Source organism: Crassostrea angulata, chromosome 5 (assembly GCF_025612915.1).
Source record: "Crassostrea angulata isolate pt1a10 chromosome 5, ASM2561291v2, whole genome shotgun sequence".
NCBI lineage: Eukaryota > Metazoa > Mollusca > Bivalvia > Ostreida > Ostreidae > Magallana > Magallana angulata.
The window spans coordinates 56,391,565-56,414,134 of record NC_069115.1 but is presented as its reverse complement, the minus strand read 5'-3'; the positions used below and the strand labels follow the sequence as shown (position 1 = coordinate 56,414,134).

Genomic DNA, 22,570 nt, shown 5'->3' with positions numbered 1-22,570 from the left:
GGCAGTAACACATACTGACATGGAAATCTCTGGCAGTATCCCATGCTGACATGGGAATCTCTGGCAGTAACCCATACTGACACAGAAATCTCTGGCAGTAAATCATACTGACACGGAAATCTCGGGCAGTAACCCATACTGACATGGAAATCTCGGGCAGTAACACATACTGACAGGGAAATCTCTGGCAGTAACCCATACTGAAAGGGAAATCTCTGGCAGTTACACATATTGACATGGAAATCTCTGGCAGTAACCCATACTGACAGGGAAATCACGGGCAGTAACACATATCGACACAGAATACTCTGGCAGTAACCCATACTGACATGGAAATCTCTGGCAGTAACCCATGCTGACACGGAAAACTCTGGCAGTTACACATACTGACAAGGAAATCTCTGGCAGTAACCCATACTGACATGGAAATCTCTGGCAGTTACCCATGCTGACATGGAATTCTCTGGCAGTTACACATACTGACATGGAAATCTCTGGTAGTTACACATACTGACATGGAAATCTCTGGCAGTAACATGTTACTGCCATGTTGCATACTATGACACGGAAATCTCTGGCAATAACCCATACTGACAAGGAAATCTCTGGCAGTAACCCATACTGACATGGAAATCTCTGGCAGTAACACATACTGACATGGAAATCTCTGGCAGTAACACATACCGACAAGAAAATCTCTGGCAGTAACAAATACTGACATGGAAATCTCTGGCAGTAACCCATGCTGACATGGAAATCTCTGGCAGTTACACATACTGACATGGAAATCTCTGGCAGTAGCCCATACTGACACAGAAATCTCTTGCAGTAACCCATGCTGACATGAAAATCTCTGGCAGTAACCCATACCGACATGGAAATCTCTGGCAGTAACCCATGCTGACACGGGAATCTCTGGCAGTAACCCATATTGACACAGAAATCTCTGGCAGTAACCCATACTGACATGGAAATCTCTGGCAGTAACCCATGCTGACATGGAAATCTCAGGCAGTTACACATACTGACACAGAAATCTCTGGCAGTAACCCATACTGACACAGAAATCTCTGGCAGTAACCCATACTGACATGGAAATCTCTGGCAGTAACCCATACTGACACGGGAATCTCTGGCAGTAACCCATACTGACACAGAAATCTCTGGCAGTTACCCATACTGACAGGGAAATCTCTGGCAGTAACCCACACTGACATGGAAATCTCTCGCAGTAACACATACTGACATGGAAATCTCTGGCAGTTACCCATACTGACATGAAAATCTCTGGCAGTAACCCATACTGACACGGAAATCTCTGGCAGTAACACATACTCTTCTCCACCAGTCTGACCCTACAGGTACTTACATGTACTTATACATATTAGGAGACTCTTTACACATTTATAGTAAAACCATGATTTTTCTGAGGCATATCTAGGAATATGCTGTAACCGTATATTTCCTACACTCATGTTTGTCATACTCAAGTTTTGCTGTATCACTTGGAGGATTGATTATCCATTTGTAGGAACACTGTTTTAGTCAGGCATTTAAACTGTGATCCAATTGGTCATTACTAATTCAGATGTTTGTGTGTTGACAAATTGCTGCCTTGCTGTTTTGATTCAATTGCTTAATAAACATTTTTACTAAAAGGTATTTAACCTTACTTATTAATAATTGAAGAACCTAATTCTATGAATCCTCCAAAAGCAAGCTGATATATAATAATTGCAGACCTTGACTTTTTTTGCAGACATTTTCTATAATTTACCTACATATGAGAACAATTCAAATATATTCTTATGTTTGGAACTTTAGAGCCTTGAAACATCGACCACCGAGATTTCATATGAAGTAAATACAAGATCTACCCTGTTGATACTCACCAAGGCTTAAATTCAAAAGTATCAAATAACAAAATATTTTATTATACTTTGATGTTAAATACTGAAATCTGATTGGTTAAGATGCAGTTTATATTCCCTTCTATTACTCCTAGCACTAGCAACACACTTTGCAATGGGTAACACAACAAACTGTCACATGCGCATAAATTTTGCGCATTCATATCCCTGTATAATTCACATCATTCCTTAATAAGTCAGTTATGCATTTGAAATAATGCGAAGACATCTATACTTATAAATTAAGACATTTTGTCAATAAACTATGAAATGTCTGCACCAGAGTAATTTCTTACACCTTTAGTATTTCATCACATGTGAGTTGATGTCCGTAAGCTATCATTGAATTTTACCTAATACTGTAAATTCTTAATTAAACGCGAGGAATTTATATTAGCATAAAATCGGGAGTAGCACTCCTCGCCGATTTTAAAATCTTGCCATTATTTTCTGAGAGATGGGAACTAAAAGAAATGTGGATAAATGTTCCGCGTTCGAGATTTTATAATCTCGCATAATATAAGGAATTTTCAGTAATTAATTATTGAGAAATAAATTAAAAACCTACTTTCATTTTTGATAAACCAGCCCAAAATAGCAAAAATGAGAGTAAGGTGGTGGACACGCTTTGGCGGATCCAAGTCAGTGGGAATTCGCATCAAAATATGTGCTTGCAATTAAATTATGTTGAACGACTACGTAAAGAGTGAGTGTATTTACTGGGAATTTATTAAGGGGATACATAGAAATTAAGATACAAGAAATGTTGAATAAATAAGATGAGTCAATTCGTTTCTTGAATGCACGATTTTAGTTTTGATGGATAGAACTTTCCAGAATGGGGTAACCAAGAACGCGGGTTTTCTAATCAACGTCATGGCGGAAAGTGTAGGGCGAGTTAATCATAGGGCAGTTATCTTGGATGTAAAAACTAGCAAAAAATATGTTTATTCTTAACCTTATCTAGCGTTTCTAAATTACAAACATTTTTATACCACTGCAGATTGGTAGTAAACTATATACTTTAATTTGTAAAACATAAACCAATCGTGTTGAAAACTCTACGTCTGTATGAATAGATGATGACTGTACGCATAAAACGAGGAATTCGAATCGGGACGGGTAAGGTTACAGTCTTTTATCTGATACTATTTTTGGGACAGTCGTAATAGTTTTAGTGAAATTTGGCTTAAAGACCTAAAGAACAAAATTTATAAAAGAGAAACGTCGCACTGTACAGCCACTCCCTAACTTGAAATAAAATGAAAAAGTTTGCATTTTCTTTGTTCAAGTCAATTGCAACAAAAAGAACAGAGGCCATATACGAAGCATTGTATCATATTTTAAATGTTTTAAGTGTTAATTCCCGCGCTTGTGCGGGTTATTATCTAGTTCAGTATAATAAAATAAATAGTGCCTGTTTGGGAGGGTATCAGATGAAATTGACACCACTTGAAAACCATTGTCAACCTCCACTTGGTGTTGATTGACAAGGGTTTTCTCGGGAGTGTCAATTTCAGCTGTTACCCTCCCAAACAGGCACTATTTACATAATATTAAAGAGTAGTAACAGAGGGACAGAGAGTCAGATTGACAGATGGTCCTGTATACAGCTGTGGCGTACTATAATACAGGTTAATAAATCATTTAACAACTTCCTCACTAGGGTAAAAATATCTATCCGATTTCTTGGTCAATTGAACAAGGAAAGTTTCCTATTCATAGGCGTTACATTCACTTCAGTTTTATCCTACAAGCAAATGTAAAAAATTATGGATTCATTTTCAGCCTTATCTTTAGTTACTTTCCTATTAAAATCAATCATTGATAAAGACATAATTAATTCATGCGATCTTGTGAAGTTCTTGCTTAATTTGTGATTCAATTCATTCAGCAACATTTAGCTTGAAGTCTGAAGATGTATTGGCTTGTCAGAAATTCAGTTGCAGCCTTAAAAGAGTCTGACTCATCAAAGACAATTAAGCATTCATCTTAATTATCATTTTTTTCAAGATATAGTCTTATAACTGCAGGGATGTGTGCATATAAAATAAGTAACAACATTAGCGCGTATGAAAATGTGTATGCACACAACACTGCAGTTATGAGCCTTTATCTTTAAAAAGATAATGATTTTATCCTTACATTTACGTTTTTTAAGTTTTTGCCTTGTCTGCAAATGTGATTCATACCTTAAAAATCTGTTTTATTTTATATCCTAAGGGTAAGTTCGTATAAATGGAAGAGCCACTGTAACTGACACAAGCATGAACTTTGATTTTTGCTTGTGATGTTGCATTTTACAACATTTGATGTGTATGACATCATAATAAAACTTGATGTTTTAACCTTTCAGTACCCTGCATGTTATTAATATATAAATAGTGCCTGTTTGGGAGGGTAACAGTTGAAATTGACACCCCGAGGAAACCATTCTCAACCGACGCGAAGCGGAGGTTGAGAATGGTTTTCGAGGGGTGTCAATTTCAACTGTTATCCTCCCAAACAGGCACTATTTATTTTAATATACTGAATGTCTTAATCTTAGAGGATTTTTTACTACTTTTATATAGAAATGACATGAATTCTACGGCAAACCGTACGTGCATGATTTACACGCATGTAACAATTCGTTGTGTTACCCGTTGCTAAGTGTGTTGCTCATGCTGAGGGTAATAGAACGGATTATCAACTGCGTCTAAACCAATCAGATTTCAGTATTTAACATGAAAGTATAATAAAGTGTTATAACTGCAGTAGCTTTACACACTCTTTACATGCAAAACAAAAACAAAAACGTGGAATTTAAACACAAACTAGGGTGGGCGACTTCACAAAACATTTTTGTCTCCAGGAAGATTTATAAAAAAGACATTTTCATAATGACCTCTGTCTCTCTGTCTCTCTCTCTCTCTCAGCAATGTTTCCAATGCCTATGGTTACCAAGAGCCTCAACTTTTTTATATATTCAGTAAAGACAGCACACATTTCATTTTTGCCAAAAAAATTTTGTTTAACAGTTGAAAACTGACAAAATACCAATTTTTATTTCAAAATGTCTTTGTACATGGGTGTGAAATTGAATAGCTAGACACATAACATGGATGCTTTTATTCAGTCATGCATACAATCTCAATACTACCAGTAAACAAGTTATCCACAATAAATTATAAATGTTTTGAAATGTGCAACAAAAGTGAAAAAAAAAATTAATCTGTAGCCTGGCTTTTCTCATCACATAATCAATACCTTTCAATACTTATTTTAAAAGAAATATTAATAATGGCAACGCAAACTTGGCACAACCACGTTAAGTCTTTGATAGGAATCTAACTCAACATATCATTACAAAACCAATCAATAAGATTAAATCTGACTTCTTCAAAAAATATGATCTGAATTCTTTTCCTAATGCTTTGCTGTTGTGATCATAATATAGTGAAATTCATGATGTATCTGAATCTATCATTTAAAGATTTCACATATTTGAGCATAGTTTTGTCCTCCACATTTTTGTCACATTTCATGCCGAAATTCTTCACACATTTGCGGTAATGATGTAGATTGGCCACGTTTGTGTCCACTGTCTTTATCGTTGAGTCCTCGAGGAGTGGCTTACTGACGTGATGAATTCCCACCTCAAAGACCTGGGCGGGAACGACCATGACCTTGGTCCTGACTCTACTGTACATGCTTGTCCTTGTAAACTGGGACATGGTTATAAGGTCCCCCGATTTGGAATCCCCTGGGTCAAAGAAAGCACTGTGAAAGCTCAGCCCCACCACCCCCACCTGGAACAGATGGGACAGGGCAGCTGACCAGGTCAGGTCCTCCGTGTGTGGCACAATGTACTCGTCAATGTCTTGTAGCACCATTACCTGATACAGGCTCATGGCTCTGTACAAGCAGTCGTTGTGAGCTATTAACTGTCCATGGTACCAGATCGAGCTGTCCTTGATCTGCGGCGGTAAGTTCCATGGTATCACAGTCACTAAACCAACGGACCGATAATAGTCTAGGATTTTTCTTGATTCGTTTTTTGATATATGGTAATCATAAAATATGAAATGCTGAGCACCAAGAAGTTGATTGAGTTCAATGAATTCTACGAGCCTCCCTTTGTCTACTTCCCCAAAAAGAGGCGGAATGCACACGCCATACTTGTATTGAGCCATGTCGGGCGAGACTGCTGTAACACTGACGGTCACTGTCCTTGTCAAGGTCGAACCTGATTCTCTTACCTCCAAAGTAACTTGGCACGGTTTAAAGTCCTCTACCGGGAAGGAGAATATGTATCCCCCCAACTTTTTGTTATGATTCTCACACATTTCATATACAGCAGCACTAACATTTTGCCCCCCGACCAGGCATGTCAATTCTATTCTTCCTTTCTTGTTCTTAGCGAGAATGGCCATGACCCTTATGAAAGTTTGACTCGTCCTAGCATCCCAGTAAGCCGAGTAGACGTATAGAACATCAGGAATAACCGTCTGGAACTCGTACTCAGGGGTCCGCGGAGAAATCAAGCAATCGGCTGACAGTGGCCGGTGAGGGCTTGAGTGGGCTGAGTCATTACGGATCTGATGCTTGTACAATTCCCTCTTCAATCCAGCGACATTATCTGAACTTTCATTGAATTTGAGCAGGGCGGTATGAACGTGCCTGACGATTTCCCTCATCTGTTTGTTGTGGAGTCTCTCCATCTGCAGTTGTCCATGGAAAACAAAGACCATCAGCATGTAGAACAAGCACATCAACAAAAAATAAACTCTGTACGGCCATCTTCTTCCCATGCCACTGAGCAGTCAATTCTGTAAGACAAAGACGGACATTAAATAATGAAAAATCAATATCACTGCAACAGTCAAACAGCCTAAAATTTCAATCATTAGAGAGGTTTTTTTTTATTTTTTACAAATTGCTTTACTAGGATCTTATAAATCATTCAGTCTTTGAATTCCAATAGGATATGTCGTTTAAAACGATTGTGAAGATGATTAAATATGCAATACATTCAAGAAAAAATGAACAGCAAGTTAAAAACAAGCAAAACTGCATATTTTGAAAAAACTTTTGAAACCTTTTAAAATCATTCTTTTAGCTATACAATGTCGTATTTGAATTCACATCCAATTCAAAACACACATAATAACAGCCCTGTCTAAACCAAATAATAAATAAGACAAAAACTTTGAAATATTGAGTGCCCTTATTTCACAAAAGATACAATATATCCACAAGAGCTATGGTATTTTTACTATTCACAAGAGCTATGGTATTTAACTATCCACAAGAGCTATGGTATTTTTACTATCCAGAAGAGCTATGGTATTTTTACTATCCAGAAGAGCTATGGTATTTTTACTATCCAAAAGAGCTATGATATTTTTACTATCCACACAAATATCTATTTGTTTCAACTAGGAATTACTTTTTCCCTTTCACAAGCTGTTCTGTATAAGCTATATCTACTATCGTCCTGATGTCATGGAACAATCCTATTGGTCCTCTACAGCTTCTTTACACATAATTAATTCACAACCAATAATTCCTGGTAATTGCAACACATTACCCAAAATCAAGTCCCCGGCTTCCAAATGATGGTTAAGCAGGAGTAAAAAACTTGGCAAAGAATGGATTTACCTGACCTGTGCATTTTTTTTACAAGTTCTAGAATAAATACATCTGTTTTCATTCTTTGATTTATATAATTTAAACAAATACCAATAAGGTAACAGGTGCTCTCACCAAAGCATGTGGGCAATTTTCATTATTATGCATGAGAACTTACCCTAATGATAGCAAATTGTATATAATTCCGTTTTCAACACAATTGCATGTACACATTTGACAAATTGACACCAATACCCGGACCTCTAATTTACCTGCATTACTTCATTATTAGCTGGTTGAGTACTTTGATTATAAGCTAGTTTACATTTCACCAGGGCTTACATACAGCCAATAACCACATCTCAGTTAGGTTCTTTAGGTGAGCTGGTTAATTTGCAGTGTTGGACTGCATTGGGGCATTGTAAAGTAGATATGAATAATGACAAATACAAACATCAGTGGATGACTGATATATCACATGTACACCCAACACTTAAATTCATTTCCCTCTCTCTAAACATTATCATTTAAACCAGGAGCTAGCCAATATAAAACCTAGTATATTTGTATTTTATCTTGATGTTTCACAATGCTATCTAGATTGGTCCAATTCCAGTCAAACTTCCTGCTAGATATACAGGTTTTGCTGACAATGATAAAAATCAACATGTAACATGCTATAGCTGTGGGTAACTTATTCCAGGGTTTATACACCTACACTGGGTAGGGGTGTGATTTTTTTTTCAAAATTATCTGGCATGGACTCCCTTGAATATTAAGATACCAGCTAGTCCATCATGTTAAGGACTGACACAATACAGTTAAAATGCTTAGTCCAGTAAAACAAAATTAAGTGTACACAGCAGGATTTGAACAAGCAACCCTTTGGTTACTCAGCAAATGCCTATAACAGATCAGTCATCAGCTAGAGTAATCACACTTAGAAATACTACATATAAGGAAGTAATTTAAAAAAATAAAAATAAATTGCTGTAATTTTGATATATATTATTGAATGGATAACATTAGATTTTAAAATGGTGTTAAACAGTAAAAAATGAGAAAAAAAAGCCACATACTGTTAATATAGACAAGTCATGGCCGAGACTCGCTGTTTTCCTCCTCATACAAGTCAAGGAATGAGTCGAGTTAGCATCCTTTACTCTCTGTACATCCGTCACTCATGAGCACATTGGTCATTCTATTGATGTGTAATCTGTAGAGGACCTGCTTCCTGATAAAATTCAAACTGTCATTAAAAAATAAGGAAAAAAAACCACCATCACAATTCAGGGTTTGAATAGCAAGTTTCCTGTAAAGCACAATGTGAAACAAAAATCAAAGTGCATCAGCTATCGAGTACTCTCTGTCACATGCGCTGTTTTAAATCTCTGTTATCACAGAATGCAACTGTCCATTGACTGAATGTGAATGTGATTAATGATTCCTCACAGGTAGACGGCATTGTTTCCGAGTCCAGCCCAGGTAACAGAGCCAGACAAAACATTAGCAGGCATGCATGAGGCGGATAGGAAACAGGACTGCGTTCCCAGAAGAGCGATAAACGCTTTCACCAGTGTCCTGCCCTAAAGTCGTATCATTCCCTTTCACTCCAAAAAATAATCAATGACTTTCCCATCTTCCCCTAACGCAGCAGCATTTGACTGCATAATGTCGTTCCCTAGTTATATCCAATCATTGACAATATGTTATTGTTTTCAAAAAAGATATTAATTAAAAGCTTCATTTTAAGTGATTAGAGTTACATCACTTAAAAGGACAGTTCAAGCTTTGTTGAAATAAATTCATTAACCGTCATATTATGGGTATTCATTGAGTTTAATTCAATTCTAACAAGTCATCTAATTCAACTTGAAACAAAAATTAAGCCAATAACAATGTCATTTTTAAGCGTACTAATGATTTTATTCATCCTCACTCACTTCCAATATTTTTTTAGCTTTTATTTTAAGTGCAATTTTATTTCCTCCTATAATAGTAAATTTTTCAGCACTCTAATAACTTGGTTTCCAAGTTGTTGCAATTAAAACTGCTGCATGTTATCAAGTTATTATTCAGGAAAGGGAAAAAATATCAGTCATCCAATTGAGTAACCATGATATTTGTACAAATCAATAGAAGTCTGCACGATGTAGCCCGACAAGGTCTTACTTTTTAACATTTACTGTCAGTTCTTCAATTCAAAAAAATATCTCAGCATGAAATAGCTGTCCCAATTGCATAACAACGATTGCACACAGACGGACTTGCTCCTTTGTTTCCATTAAAGACTCCCAGAGTCTCCAGTAGTGAATTAAAATAAAAATTGACTTGGATTTTCTCTCTCCGAGAACTAAGCTCTAGTCAAATCCTCTAGGTCTTTTATGAGCTAACACAGAATGATGACCGATAGGTTTGAGGAAAACTTAATGCGACAGTGTAACGAGAAATTCTACGGCCCCTCTCACCTTCAGGGTGTATGCTGCTAAATCCAATTCTGAAGCTCTGCAAAATCCATATTGGGTAAAACTTAACCAGTTCCTGGTATAATCAAAATTGATCTACATAGAATAATCAGTGAAAACATAAATATCTCAGTTCTGATACAAGGATTATAATTTTAGTAACTTTAGGGAGAGACAGTGAAAACAAGGTTTCTGAAATATTCAAGAATCAGGAGCATTCATACACTTCTCATAGCTTAATGGGGACAAAAGTTCTCATTGAAATTAAAAATTATTTCCCCAATTTTAGTAATCTTTGGTGCTTGAAAGTTTTCTGATGAATAACAAATTATCAGGTTATTGATTTCTCTGTCTGTATTAATTGGTCGTATACATAATACACGTACTGTAAAAAAGACCAAGTGACATAAGAAATTATACCTGTACCCTTAGACACTCAGTTGTTTAGTATCAACTTTGTGAACTAGAGGTTGCAGGGGTAAGCCCCTTTCATAACCCATCTCCACTCCCCTAGACAAAAAAAAAAAAAAAAAAAACTTTAATGAAGTTTTTTTTTTAATCTACGTCTGACCATTAATAAATTCATTAGTAAATGTGTTGCTCTTTTAATTAAGGATTAAGGAATAAAATACATGCATATAATTAAGCAATTAATGGTACAGTCAGACAGCTGTCCAATGTTTCCTTTAGATAACTTTTTCGACAATTTTCTAATAATTACACATGCCTTTCTGTGAAAAACAAGAATAAAAACAATAATATGAGAAAAAAAATTTTGGCCTTCAACATGGTATCCCCCTGTCATTAATTCATAGTACAGTAAAACTTGTTTAGTACGAACACGGATATTGCGAATTCACGGATATAGCGAAGTTATCTTGGATACCCAGCTATGTAAATTTAATGAATTTCTTATACGGTTATAACGAATTAAGGATATAACAAAGTACTTTCTAAAGTCCCAGTGACTTCGTTATAACCGAGTTTTGCTGTATATGATAAGAAGAAAACTAAATTTTTCCGAGGATATATACTAGGAGAAACTGCATCTTTGATTCATTTTGAACTTTTCAGAACACCTTGCGTTATTTTTCGTCATTAGCATCTACATGTACTGGGTATTTTCATGTCATTTGCAATACAAAATTTTCATAGAATTTTTATTTATAATGGTTGTTTCAAAACAGAATAAATTTTGAACTTTGTTCATTCTAATAACTGAATATAGTTTGGACACAAAGATATTTCTGTTTTATCAGGAAACCCAAATTTCAAAGAAAAAGTGACAAGCAAGGATAAAAACTCGGCATTACTGGAGCTTATAGCCTATGCTGTCTACCATTAAGATGTTTATACTACTGAAGCTATCTGTGTCTATAATACTGTCCTATCTAAGAGGACAACTTGACAGTTGTAACGATTTACAGTCAAGTCGTACACAGACCAACTCGTATACAGGTCAACTCGTATACAAAATTTTCCGCATAAAAAAAACGAAAGTCAACTCGTATACAAAAAATTCCCGTATACTAAATCGACAGGAAACACACAGGTGTCGTACCATGTTGAAAAATGTTTGGGAAATGACATTTAAAAGCGGAAAGTTGGATATATTTTCTTCAAAAAAAATAACGAGGACGTATCTTAATTAGCCTTGCCTTTGAGAAGTCATCCGTTTGGACGTGCTTGTTGTTTTAACAATTATTGTTTTGATGTGTAGAAATAATTACCAAATAATAATGATTGGATTGACACAATTAATTATCGTTAATTTTTTTGTTGTAATTTCACATCGTTACCGAGTTTAATCACAATGCACAATCATACATCTATGAATTTTGCAATCTTTGTAATGGTTGATGACATCCATTTTATTCTTATATGTAATTTAAACATATTTTATTGAGTAATCAAGTGGATTAGGCAACAGGCAAAGCCTATATAAACCCTCTCCAAAATATGTTTTGTTACGGGATTTTTTTGTATACGAGTTGACTTTCGTTTTTTTATGCGGCAATTTTGTATACGAGTTGACCTGTATACGAGTTGGTCTGTGTACGACTTGACCGGACACCGTTGTAACACAGAAAGGCTGCAAATTGTGTGAATTTTGAAATAAAAATTGAGATTAAGAATGATCAATAAGCTTTTTCTGGATGGAAAATTAGAAATTTAATTGCCATTCCAAAAAAACCTGATTAAAAAAATCTTTGATATTTTGTAAAGCAAATCATTGTTAAAAGAGATTGACATGGAGATATTGGCCATGATCCTACTTCAAAGGCATAGACTATGAAAAAAATGTTCCTCATTTCCTTATCACAAAGCCAATGGTAATGGATTGGCCACAGCTCTGGAGAAGAAACCAACACTAATTCCAACATCTCTAGTTTCATTGTCACAACAGTGAAAGCCAACTCAAATTTTTTATTTTTTGGTGGGGGATGGGGAGGGGGGGGGGGTGTTGATTTGTGTGACTATTCCTGACTGGTCTGTGGGGTTGAAGGGTTTGATCTTGGCCTGAAGGGTTTGATCTTGAGCTGAAGGGTTTGATCTTGGGCTGCATTGTCTCAGAGAGTTAGCAGAGATATGGATCATGGTAAGTGTGGTATTGTACAGAATACATCCTTTGTGTGGAATTATGCAATGCTTCCTGTAACACTTTATTCCCTAGGAGACTGGAGTTTTAATATAGCTTGATGGAGTGATACTAATTAGGGTTTTCCGTTTTTCAACGGAAAACCCTTCTGTTATTCTACTGTTTCTTATTATTATTTTTTTTTTTTTCCCGCAAATTTTGTGCACGAGATTTCTCGAACATTTTTTGTCTGATTGCTATGAAACTTTCAGGGTATGTAGATGATATTAAGATCTCTAGACGTTTTTTTCAGATTTTTAAAATTCACTTCCAGTTATGAGTTATTGCCCTTTAATTGAAAATTGGGGGGTCTTTTGTCCAGAGTTGATCTCGGGAACTACAGATGATAGACGCATGAAATTTGGCGAAATTGTCGGTAACATTTTATAGTTTTGCTGGCATGAAAATTTTGGTAATTTCTTTGTTAGTTTTTGAGCTATTTGTCGCCAAAGTTTAAGATTTTTTCGGGGCTGAAATTTTGTTGCTTTTTGTATAATAACCTTTAAACTAAAAGTATTTTGTTAATACATATAGAACAAAAGTTGTTTAAAATAACGAGAGCTTTCATTTAAAATTAAGAAAAAAGGGCTGGCCCCTATAATTAGGGGTCAGCAGCTCATACACGTATTTTTCTGATAGCAAAAATCGTTATCATTTTATGAAAAGAAATTAATTCAGTTATTGTTGATATATTAAATAATGTCATTTGGTATCAAATTAAACAAGTTCTGTGCTATATTTTTTTCAAATTTCATAAAACAAATATGTGAGAATCGTACATGAACGAGTTAATATGTCTACATAGACACATAAGCGAACAAATGCCACTTTAAGGCCCAGGCATTTACTGCATTACGTTGTGTTGCGTCTTAGATAAATTGTTGTGATTCAATTTCATTTTTTTTCATCTATATCATTTATGAATTGAATGAACACACATTAGGCCTATTTAAACGCTCTATGTGCAACTATTTGTCGGGGCGCCACTGTTTGTAACCCCCGCGTGCGCGCCGAATGTAAACAGTAACGAACGGCATTGTAGAAAAGAGAGAGCCGTTATGCAGAAGAGAAGTTGTGTATTCTTTCGGTGTACACATGCATTTTCAATTTACTGTGAAACATATGAACATGCACAGGGAACAATACTACATATTTGTTTAAGGAGGATATTTTTCTCGTGTGAATCGTTTACGAGGAAATTCTGACAGCCACACTTCTGTCGACGATCAGCCGTTGATAAGCTACGAGTAATATAAAAGGAGAAAAGATGGACATTAAAGTGTGTGATTTATGTGGATGTTACTGAAGAAGGTGAGGCTTTTACTCCTTTTAAAGTTTCTTGTTAACTGGTTAAAATTTAGTATATAGGCCTAGTATAGATGTACATGTTAGTACGTGCACACTGTTAGATGTTTTTGTTATGGTGTGGGTGTTTGTTTACTAACGTGTAATTTTTACATGTTTCATGGATGTTAGACTCGCTCGAGGTTCATGGGGGACTGGAAAGGGTAACTGAATTTATCTATTTAAAAAAAATAACAGATTGTGAATTTTCAACTCTAAATTCAAAGCAGGGTCTAATTAGAAACATATCATATATTCATGTGCAGAAGACTCCAAATGTAGTCATGAATACCCTGTAGACATAACTTCAAGTAAAAAAAATTGTATACTTCAGACTTCAGAGTTAAAACATGACTTTAATATATTTATGATGCCGATCATTGTATCATTAGAGAGGTTTAGCAGACCAACGGGTACCCGGTACATGTACTTGTACATGTAGGTTACAAGTTAGAACTATGCATACCATTCAACCAGTTCACATAATTTTTCTTGTTTAGCAGTTATGATGTGTACTAAAATTGTCCTTGTTTATGTTTTAAATGTATTTTTTTATTCTCTTTTTTTAATCTGACTACTGGCAGTACTGGCGTGCGAGCAGTTCTCGCCAAGGACCATTTCTCGCTGGTGCACTGTTACATCATATTTTCGTATATATAATTTTATGTGTTGATCAAATGACGTAACAATGCACTGGTGAGAAATGGTACTCGGCGAGAACTGATCGCACGCCAATATTGATTAATTACAGACAAAAACTGAAGGTTGCGAGTGTTATTTTTTATTGAACAACATTGTTTAAAATAATTCTTTATATATGTGACGATCAGACCGGTTTGAATACCAGTGCCAGATGGTAGTTGGTAGAGCACCTGACTAGAGATTCAGGGGGCCCAGGTTCAAATCCCGGTTTGGTCCTTCATTATTTCTCCCATCCTGTTACAATATTGGTGTTGTGACCAACCCCTGGAACTCACAGGTTAACTCGATCCTGCCAGGGGTGATCTTCGAGGGTGAAGATCATTTAAGGGGGGAGGAATGTGACGGTCAGACTTGTTTGAATACCGGTGCCAGATACATGTATCTCAGTTGATAGAGCACTTGACTAGAGATTCAGAGGGCCAGGTTCGAATCTCAGTTTGTTCCGTCGTTATTTCTCCCATCTTTTACATATACATGTATATCAGATATATGACAGATGATTAAGGGTCATCACATGTTTTGCAAGATGCAATAAGTGTTAAAAACCTTTACTTTACAACACAATACATTTAAGTGAATATTTATGTTTCTATATTGTTATTATTTGGTGTGGTTTTCTTGACAGTGTCGCATAAACAATTTACCCGCTCCTAAAACACAAACTTTCTTTTTGTGGATTCAGCTTACTGCTGATTGGCTGCTGTTGCAGCAGACAAATAAGATATGCACGCACAAAACACAATGAACTTATCAGAGAATGAGTTGAGTTTATTTCAACTGTTGAAATTTGGGTATTTTTTTTTTTAAATGTATACTTGTGACAAAACATATATGTGGTACATACAGCTGTAGCTTTATGAAGAAAATTTTGGTTAGACCATATATACCTATCATGCAAGTAAATGATATTTACAAAAAACTTGCAATTTATGGCGCACAAAATATATGCTATTTTTATAAAGATTGACATACATGTAATGTACCACATTCTGTGAAAAATAATCTATTAAAAATTCTTCATTAAGTTTACTCATACATGTTTTAATATGCTTATTATACATAGTATTGTTTTTAAAACATGTAATTTATAAGAAAATAAACAAAAACCCTCGCTAAATTTATTTGCAAAAAAAACAAGATATCTGTGAGCCAATGCTCACTAGTGATACCCCCGCTCTGATGTGAATATGCAAAATAAGCAAAGTCGACATTTAACAGAAAGCTGGCATCCGATTGGTACAGAAATATATCCCACAATATAGCATGCCTAAACAAATAGTGTATTAAAATTTCAAGCATCTGCGATAAACAGTTGCTGAGAAATCTTTGAGGAAAATTTGTTTGAAAATTTTGGCTAAAATAAACAAAGTACTCATTTAACAGGAAGTTGACGTCCGATTGGTACAGAAATATATCCCACGATACAGCATGCCTTAACAAACACTGTGTAAAAATTTCAAGCATCTGCGATAAATAGTTGCTGAGAAATCTTTGACGGAAATTTGTTTGAAAATTTTGGCTAAAAATAAACAAAGTCGTCATTTAACAGGAAGTTGACGCCGATTGATACAAAAATATATCCCACGATATGGCATGCCTATACAAATATTGTGTATAAATTTCAAGCATCTGCAATAAATATTTGCTGAGAAATCTTTGACGAAAATTTGTTTGAAAATTTTGGTTAAAAAATAAGCAAAGTCGTCATTTAACAGGAAGTTGACGTCTGATTGGTACAAAAATATATCCCACAATATGGCATGCCTATACAAATACTGTGTAAAAATTTCAAGCATCTGCGATAAACAGTTGCTGAGAATTCTTTGACGAAAATTTGTTTGAAAATTTTGGTTAAAAAATAAGCAAAGTCGTCATTTAACAGGAAGTTGGCGTCCGATTGGTACAAAAATATATCCCACGATATGGCATGCCTTAACAAACACTGTGTTAAAATTTCAAGCATCTGCGATAAATAGTTGCTGAGATAAATGTGACAGAAATTTTTGTTACGGACGGACAGACAGACGGACAGACAGACAGACAGACAGACAGACGGACGGACAGACAGACACACAAGGGTAAAACAGTATACCCCCTCTCCTTCGGAGCGGGGGTATAAAAACACAGTAGAATTGATAAAAAATGGTATACCAGAAGCTAATACCAGTACATGTACTTTGACGCTGTTTGGTGGGTAATATTCGTTTGTAATTTACGAATTGAAATATTGACTGTTGCACTACAAGTACAGTAATAAACTCTCTCTCTCTCTCAAACTCTCCCTCTCTCAATTTGATAAGTGTTTATACCTATGAAAATTTTTTAATATTATATTATGACTTGATATGCAAATTTTTGATCTTGTACTGCCTAAATGTTATGTCATGTATTGGGATATGTCATACTTATTACACTGCATGGTCAGTGTATTTTTTACAGAAATACTATGCATATGTTAATGTAAACACAGCTATTAGGTACTAGTACATGTAGTACATGTATGTAAACACAGCTAATTATTTTTTGTTTTATTTCAGCTCAAAACAGACTCTTGTTACCACATGGCTTTTACCGGTACCTGTTGATTCTTGTGGGTCAGCTCCTGAGATTAACCTGTCACCTCTATTCACATGCATATTCCTTGTGTTCTACAGACTATTTACCGGTAATTCAAATTAAATCCGATAATGCATGAACAATAATGGAACTTGAAGAAAGCATCATGCCATGTTGTGGTTTGTGTTTGATAAGAAATTATGAAAACAAACTAAGGCTGTTTAAAGAAATTCATAATTGCTGTGTTTTTCAGTAAAAGTATGCAATTATGTTTCCTTTATTTTTTATTTCATAAAGATATTTAGATGTGTTTACATAATTGAAAAATCCCCCCCCCCTTTATTTAATTGTCTGCATTAAGATTACATGTAGGATATGTAAATGTACATTTGACTTTGAAATAACATCTGCTATGATAATTACTTTTGAAATGAACAAGAAACAACATATTTCTTCCTTTCTAAGGTATATACATGTGCAGAAAAAAAGTAGAAAAACATGTCAAATTTGAACATTTTTCATTGAAATCAACTCTGTCTCCAGCTACCTGGGTGTGTTTGAATTTAATTCTAAATTAAGGCAGATGACTAACTTGTAGGTTGTAACTTACTGTTTTAGCATGGTTAGAAGGAGACTAGCAATCAGAATAGATTAGATATTCACTAAATATGATTGTTAGCTTACTTTTTTCATGAAAACAAGAAATCACAAGCAGGACAGCAGTCTATTTGTTAATTAAAATGGTACAAATCATACAATAAACAAATAAAGATCAAATTTTAGAATCAACTGATAATTGTTTTCAAATATGTGTGAGAAATTACTCAAGGAAATTGCCACTTGTTTCATAAAATTTGGTAAAACATTTCAAACCATGACTTTTTATGAAAATCAAAAGATTGGGGGGGGGGGTATACATGTAAGGGTATTTCTAAGTGATGTGAAGCTTTTATCATGATTATATCATGTAGACGTATGTTGTATTGAATAAGGTTTCTTTTTAAAGGTGGTTGAACAAAAGTTGACCTCTAAAAGGTCAGGTAAAGATGTTTTACTATGGAGAACCCTGTAGATCTGTGTTTACTAAAGGAAATTGGAAATGGTGGGTTCACTTAAATGGCCATATTTTTTATTAAACCTCAATGGAATTGGCAATATGTGGTATTCTTTTTCTCAGAATTGCATTAGCTTTCTTATTCTAAGACAAACCGTCTTTTCATAAAAATGTTAGTGTACTAAGTTAAAGGTACACGGAACAGTGTCGGATAAAGTACCGTCAATATTTTTGTAAAATTGAGAGTGACTGTACTTGAAGGTTTATCATTGTTGCGTAGATTCATGAAATGAATTTTAATGATTATCAATAGTTAGAGGGATGTCTCTTGTTGGAATTGGTAAGCAATATTAAGGCCCCTAATTTTAAGTACATGAGAAGCAGAAATAAATTGTGAAACTTGCGGCTATGACAGATATGTTGACTTTTCAGTGAAATTGAAGGTTACAAACGGGAGGTTATATAACATGAAATGTAGGTGGATGGGATATTATATGCCTATTTAGTATTTACTGGGTATGAGGACAATAGCAAGTTTATTGTCCCCCAAGACAGCAACTATTTAATGAGACAAAGCCAAGGGAAATAGTTGCTGTGGAGTGGGACAATAAACTTGCTATTGTCCGAATAGTCAGTTAATTGGTATTTCATTATACAGAAGAAAACTTTATTTGTCAGCGATGCAGAATTTCTTGATGATAAACAAATTAGAGTTAAATCAAACTTTGTAATTAATGCGGCGATCTTATTAGGTCAGAGGTGTTCCGAGTTTAAGGTGATATGGGACACTTCCATGTTGTGATGTATTGTTTATCGAAATAAACAATAAAATAAAGTGTAATTATATAAGTACATGTAGTTTCTTTTCAAAAATGGTCACCTAACTCCTTAGCACAGTGGGTTAGAGGGTTTACTAGGAACCTGTAAGTCATGAGTTCGAATCCCGCTGGGTTTTTTTACAATTTTTACCTTTTCAAATATTTTTAAAAGCTATTTTTTGGTTAAATATTGTAAAATTTGAAAATTCTAAACCGGTAAAAAAATTTCAATTATATAGTACTTTAATCCACATTAATATCGACAGATGTCCCATACCACCTTAAAAAGGAGGGAAATCAAATTCTGCTGATGAATGGTTTTGATGACTATTCACCATGGGCAGATAGCATGGACACTATTTTAAATTAGATAAAAAGGCATGTTTATTCGGGCGCCTTCTAGTGATCAATTTGTCAGTCTGTCCATCCGAGATGGCTTGACAGGAGCATAGCTTCTCTCCCCTTGGCCCAATCTGGCTCATACCTCATCCACAGGGTTCCTTTGGTTGAAGGATGTGCAGTGACCTTGAACCATGTTTTTAGGTATAAGGTTAAGGTCATAGCAGGATTATATATATAAAATCCTTGTCTGGGGCATATCTTTTTTCCCTTTGGTCCAATCTGGCTAATACTCACAGAGTGTCTCTATGGTTAAACGATGTGCAGTGACCTTGCATGAAATTTCTAGGTAACAGGTGAAGATCATATCAGATCATGCAAAAATCCTTTTTTGAGAGCATATATAATTTCTACTAACCCCTATTTGGCTCAGACTTCACATAAGCAGAGCTTTTGAGTAATGGGTGAAAGGGTGTGTAGTGACCTTGAACCTATTTTCAGTGAAAAGAAACTGTGAAGGTCATAGCAGAATTATATTTTTAAAAATCCTTGTCCGGAGTATATCTTCTCTCCCTTTGCTCCATTCAGCCTCATACTTCACCCACATGATGCCTTTGATCAGAATATATGTAATGACCTCGAATGATATTTGTAGATGAAGAGTCAAGGTCATATCAGTTCACACAAAAATCCATATTTTAAGAGCATAGATATACTTTCCTTTTAGCCCCTATTTGGCTAATATTTTACCTTTACAGAGTTTATTGGTTAATGGCGTGCAGTGACCTTGAACCAAGTCTGTCAATGTGAAGGTCATAGCAGATCTTTTTAAAATTAGTTTTAGACAGTAGATTATTTTCCAAATATGCTTAATCTTGGTCAGATTGAACAAAAATGCATGTATGTTAGGGGGAATGAAATTGAATTAAAAGTTCTATGCCAGCTGGAAAAATTTCAAGTTATAGGTCAAGGTCAAAGCAGAATTCTCTGAAATATCATAAGCGGGGCCCTTTGAAATGTTCACCATTTCAATGTTGTCTGGTTCATAGTAATTTTACATAGAAAATATTCACAGAGGTACAGTAAAGTAAACTTTACATCGATAAGTTTCTGACAATTAATGACGCAACGAGCACACAGTACGAAAGGTCAACCCTTTGAAAAGCAGTGAAGAGGAAAAGTTGCTCAGAATTATGTTTTAAACAAAATTGACTTTTTACGTAAATTTTAATTTTGCATTCTGGGTTAAGAAAAAAGATGTTAGTCCAAGGTAAAGTAAACTTGTACCTAAAATGAAGTCAAATTTGTTAAGTCGTACTTAAACACATTGTTTTTTTTGTTAAGTCGTTCTTGAAATGGTTAAGGGTTTTTGGTTAAGTCGTACTTAAAAACTTTCGGATTTTGTTAAGTTGTACCAAGAATCATTCAATTTTTTTTTATCTTTTTGTACTTAGGTTTCTTTGTTACTAGATTAAGAACTCTGCTTCTTAGACGTACTTCTAGCGTTGCTTTCGACATTAGCGGAAAACCCACTCGTTGCTTTGCAACGAGCTTTGCTCTAGTATTATCAATATTTTTCTTCCACTTGAACATCTTCTGTGCATTGAACGGTTTCACCTAGAGATTGTGTTACTCCACAATTAACAGAGTAAATGAGTCCTTCACACAGATATTTACCAAGTCACTCATAAAATCAAAGTACTGAAGTACTGAAAGCCGGGCTCTTTTGGTGTGTCTTTATGCATATTGTGTAGTAAAGACTGAAAATCTCTCTCTATCTCTCTCTCTCTCTCTCTTTCTCTCTCTCTCTCTTTCTCTCTCTCTCTCTCTCATGCTTTTAATGTCGGCAAAGCATCAGAGAGCGACCAAATTTTGTAAGCGGCTAAAAACAAAAAATAAGTCTGTCTAGTAGAAGTTAAAAAGTTCAACAGTTGCTGCCTTGAATTTTGCAACAAGCATCATATATTCAATCCCCGTTTCATCATCGTGCAGCAAAGTAGTTCATGGAAATTCATGCGCATTGTATGTGTCCAAAATGCATAGTCATGTTTTAAAAACACACTATTGATAAGAAAACTAAAAAAGATAGACAAATTATTCGAAATTTAAAAAAAGAAACAAAATGCCAATACTTTTGACAAAACGTGGCTCTTTGTGTAACTATTTGGTATAGCGGAAGCTTTAACTTGATGCTGTTTGGTTTTTTGTTTATTTGTGCTATTTATAGTAACATTGGCGATTGGCCTGCCTATAGCCAGGACTCTGCTTTCAGCAGAGCCCGGCTAAAAACATTTAAATCAAAGAGGAAGCAAAAATTTGTTCCTAAACTTACCTTGTGGCTTTTCTATTAGAACGGCATGCAATATCCTTCCTTCTCCCACCGTATCGAAACACCAATTATAATGAAACTGGACGCGACAATCAGGGAAATACGACATAAAATGTAACATGATTACGTTTGTTAATTATTCACTCTGACTTCAAGTGACAATGGCCGCCGTACAGAGCTAAATACTGTTCTCGTAACACGTGCGGAAAAGATCGACATTAATATGTACCACATAGTTTTAACAAATTTGACATTGTAGAAGTGCACAGTCATTTGAAAAAAAAGAGGGAACAAACATACTGACAGCTGATATTGAATTACAAGTACATTCCAAACCTTTCTCAGTATGAGGCAGATTTGTTATACTTGTATATACAGGGATATCCTGCTATAGTGCTCTATCATAACATCACCATGAGCCAGATTCCTTGATACTGTATTATATTGATCCTTAGCTAAATTGTTTCATTATAACATTATTATTAGCCAGGTTTGTTACACTTGTATGTACAGGAGTCCCTGGCTATTTTGCCCCATCATTACAAATGTGTTAGCCAGGTATATCTAGTGATCCCTGGCTATTTATCCCCTATCATAACATGAGTGTTAGCCAGGTTTGCTAGACTTGTATGTACAGTGATCCCTGGCTATTTTGCCCCTGTCATAACATCAGTGTTAGCCAGGTTTGTTACACCTATATGTACAGGGATCCCTGGCTATTTTGCCCCATCATAACAAATGTGTTAGCCAGGTATATATAGTGATCCCTGGCTATTTATCCCCTATCATAACATGAGTGTTA

The 22,570-nt window shown here is 35.2% G+C and overlaps 2 protein-coding genes and 1 long non-coding RNA gene across 8 annotated transcripts in view; 1 reads left to right on the top strand and 2 right to left on the bottom strand.

Moving 5' to 3' along the window:
- The window catches only part of LOC128185575 (activating signal cointegrator 1 complex subunit 3-like), a 93,891-nt gene that overhangs the window by 43,505 nt on the left and 27,816 nt on the right, over positions 1-22,570 (bottom strand). The window lies entirely within an intron of this gene.
- On the bottom strand, positions 4,939-22,111 carry LOC128185577 (beta-1,4-galactosyltransferase galt-1-like). Of its 4 annotated transcripts, none has more exons than XM_052855160.1 (3): positions 21,772-22,111; positions 8,603-8,757; positions 4,939-6,721 (listed from the first exon to the last, which is right to left on the bottom strand). In XM_052855160.1, exon 3 carries the CDS (start codon positions 6,701-6,703, stop codon positions 5,339-5,341), a length of 1,365 nt encoding a protein of 454 aa, XP_052711120.1. In that variant the 5' UTR covers positions 6,704-6,721; positions 8,603-8,757; positions 21,772-22,111; the 3' UTR covers positions 4,939-5,338. The 4 variants fall into 4 exon arrangements, with proteins under 4 accessions (XP_052711120.1, XP_052711121.1, XP_052711123.1 ...); XM_052855161.1 differs by lacking the exon at positions 21,772-22,111 and adding an exon at positions 10,409-10,498; XM_052855163.1 differs by lacking the exons at positions 8,603-8,757; positions 21,772-22,111 and adding an exon at positions 7,702-7,977.
- LOC128185581 (uncharacterized) lies at positions 13,664-17,337 on the top strand. The gene is made up of 2 exons (XR_008243828.1): positions 13,664-13,937; positions 17,210-17,337. It is a non-coding gene; the product is annotated as an uncharacterized LOC128185581 (long non-coding RNA).

What these genes read in the sequence shown, in the direction of transcription:
- LOC128185577 (XM_052855160.1), bottom strand. Translation starts at nt 6,703, where the DNA reads ATGGGAAGAAGATGGCCGTACAGAGTTTATTTTTTGTTGATGTGCTTG.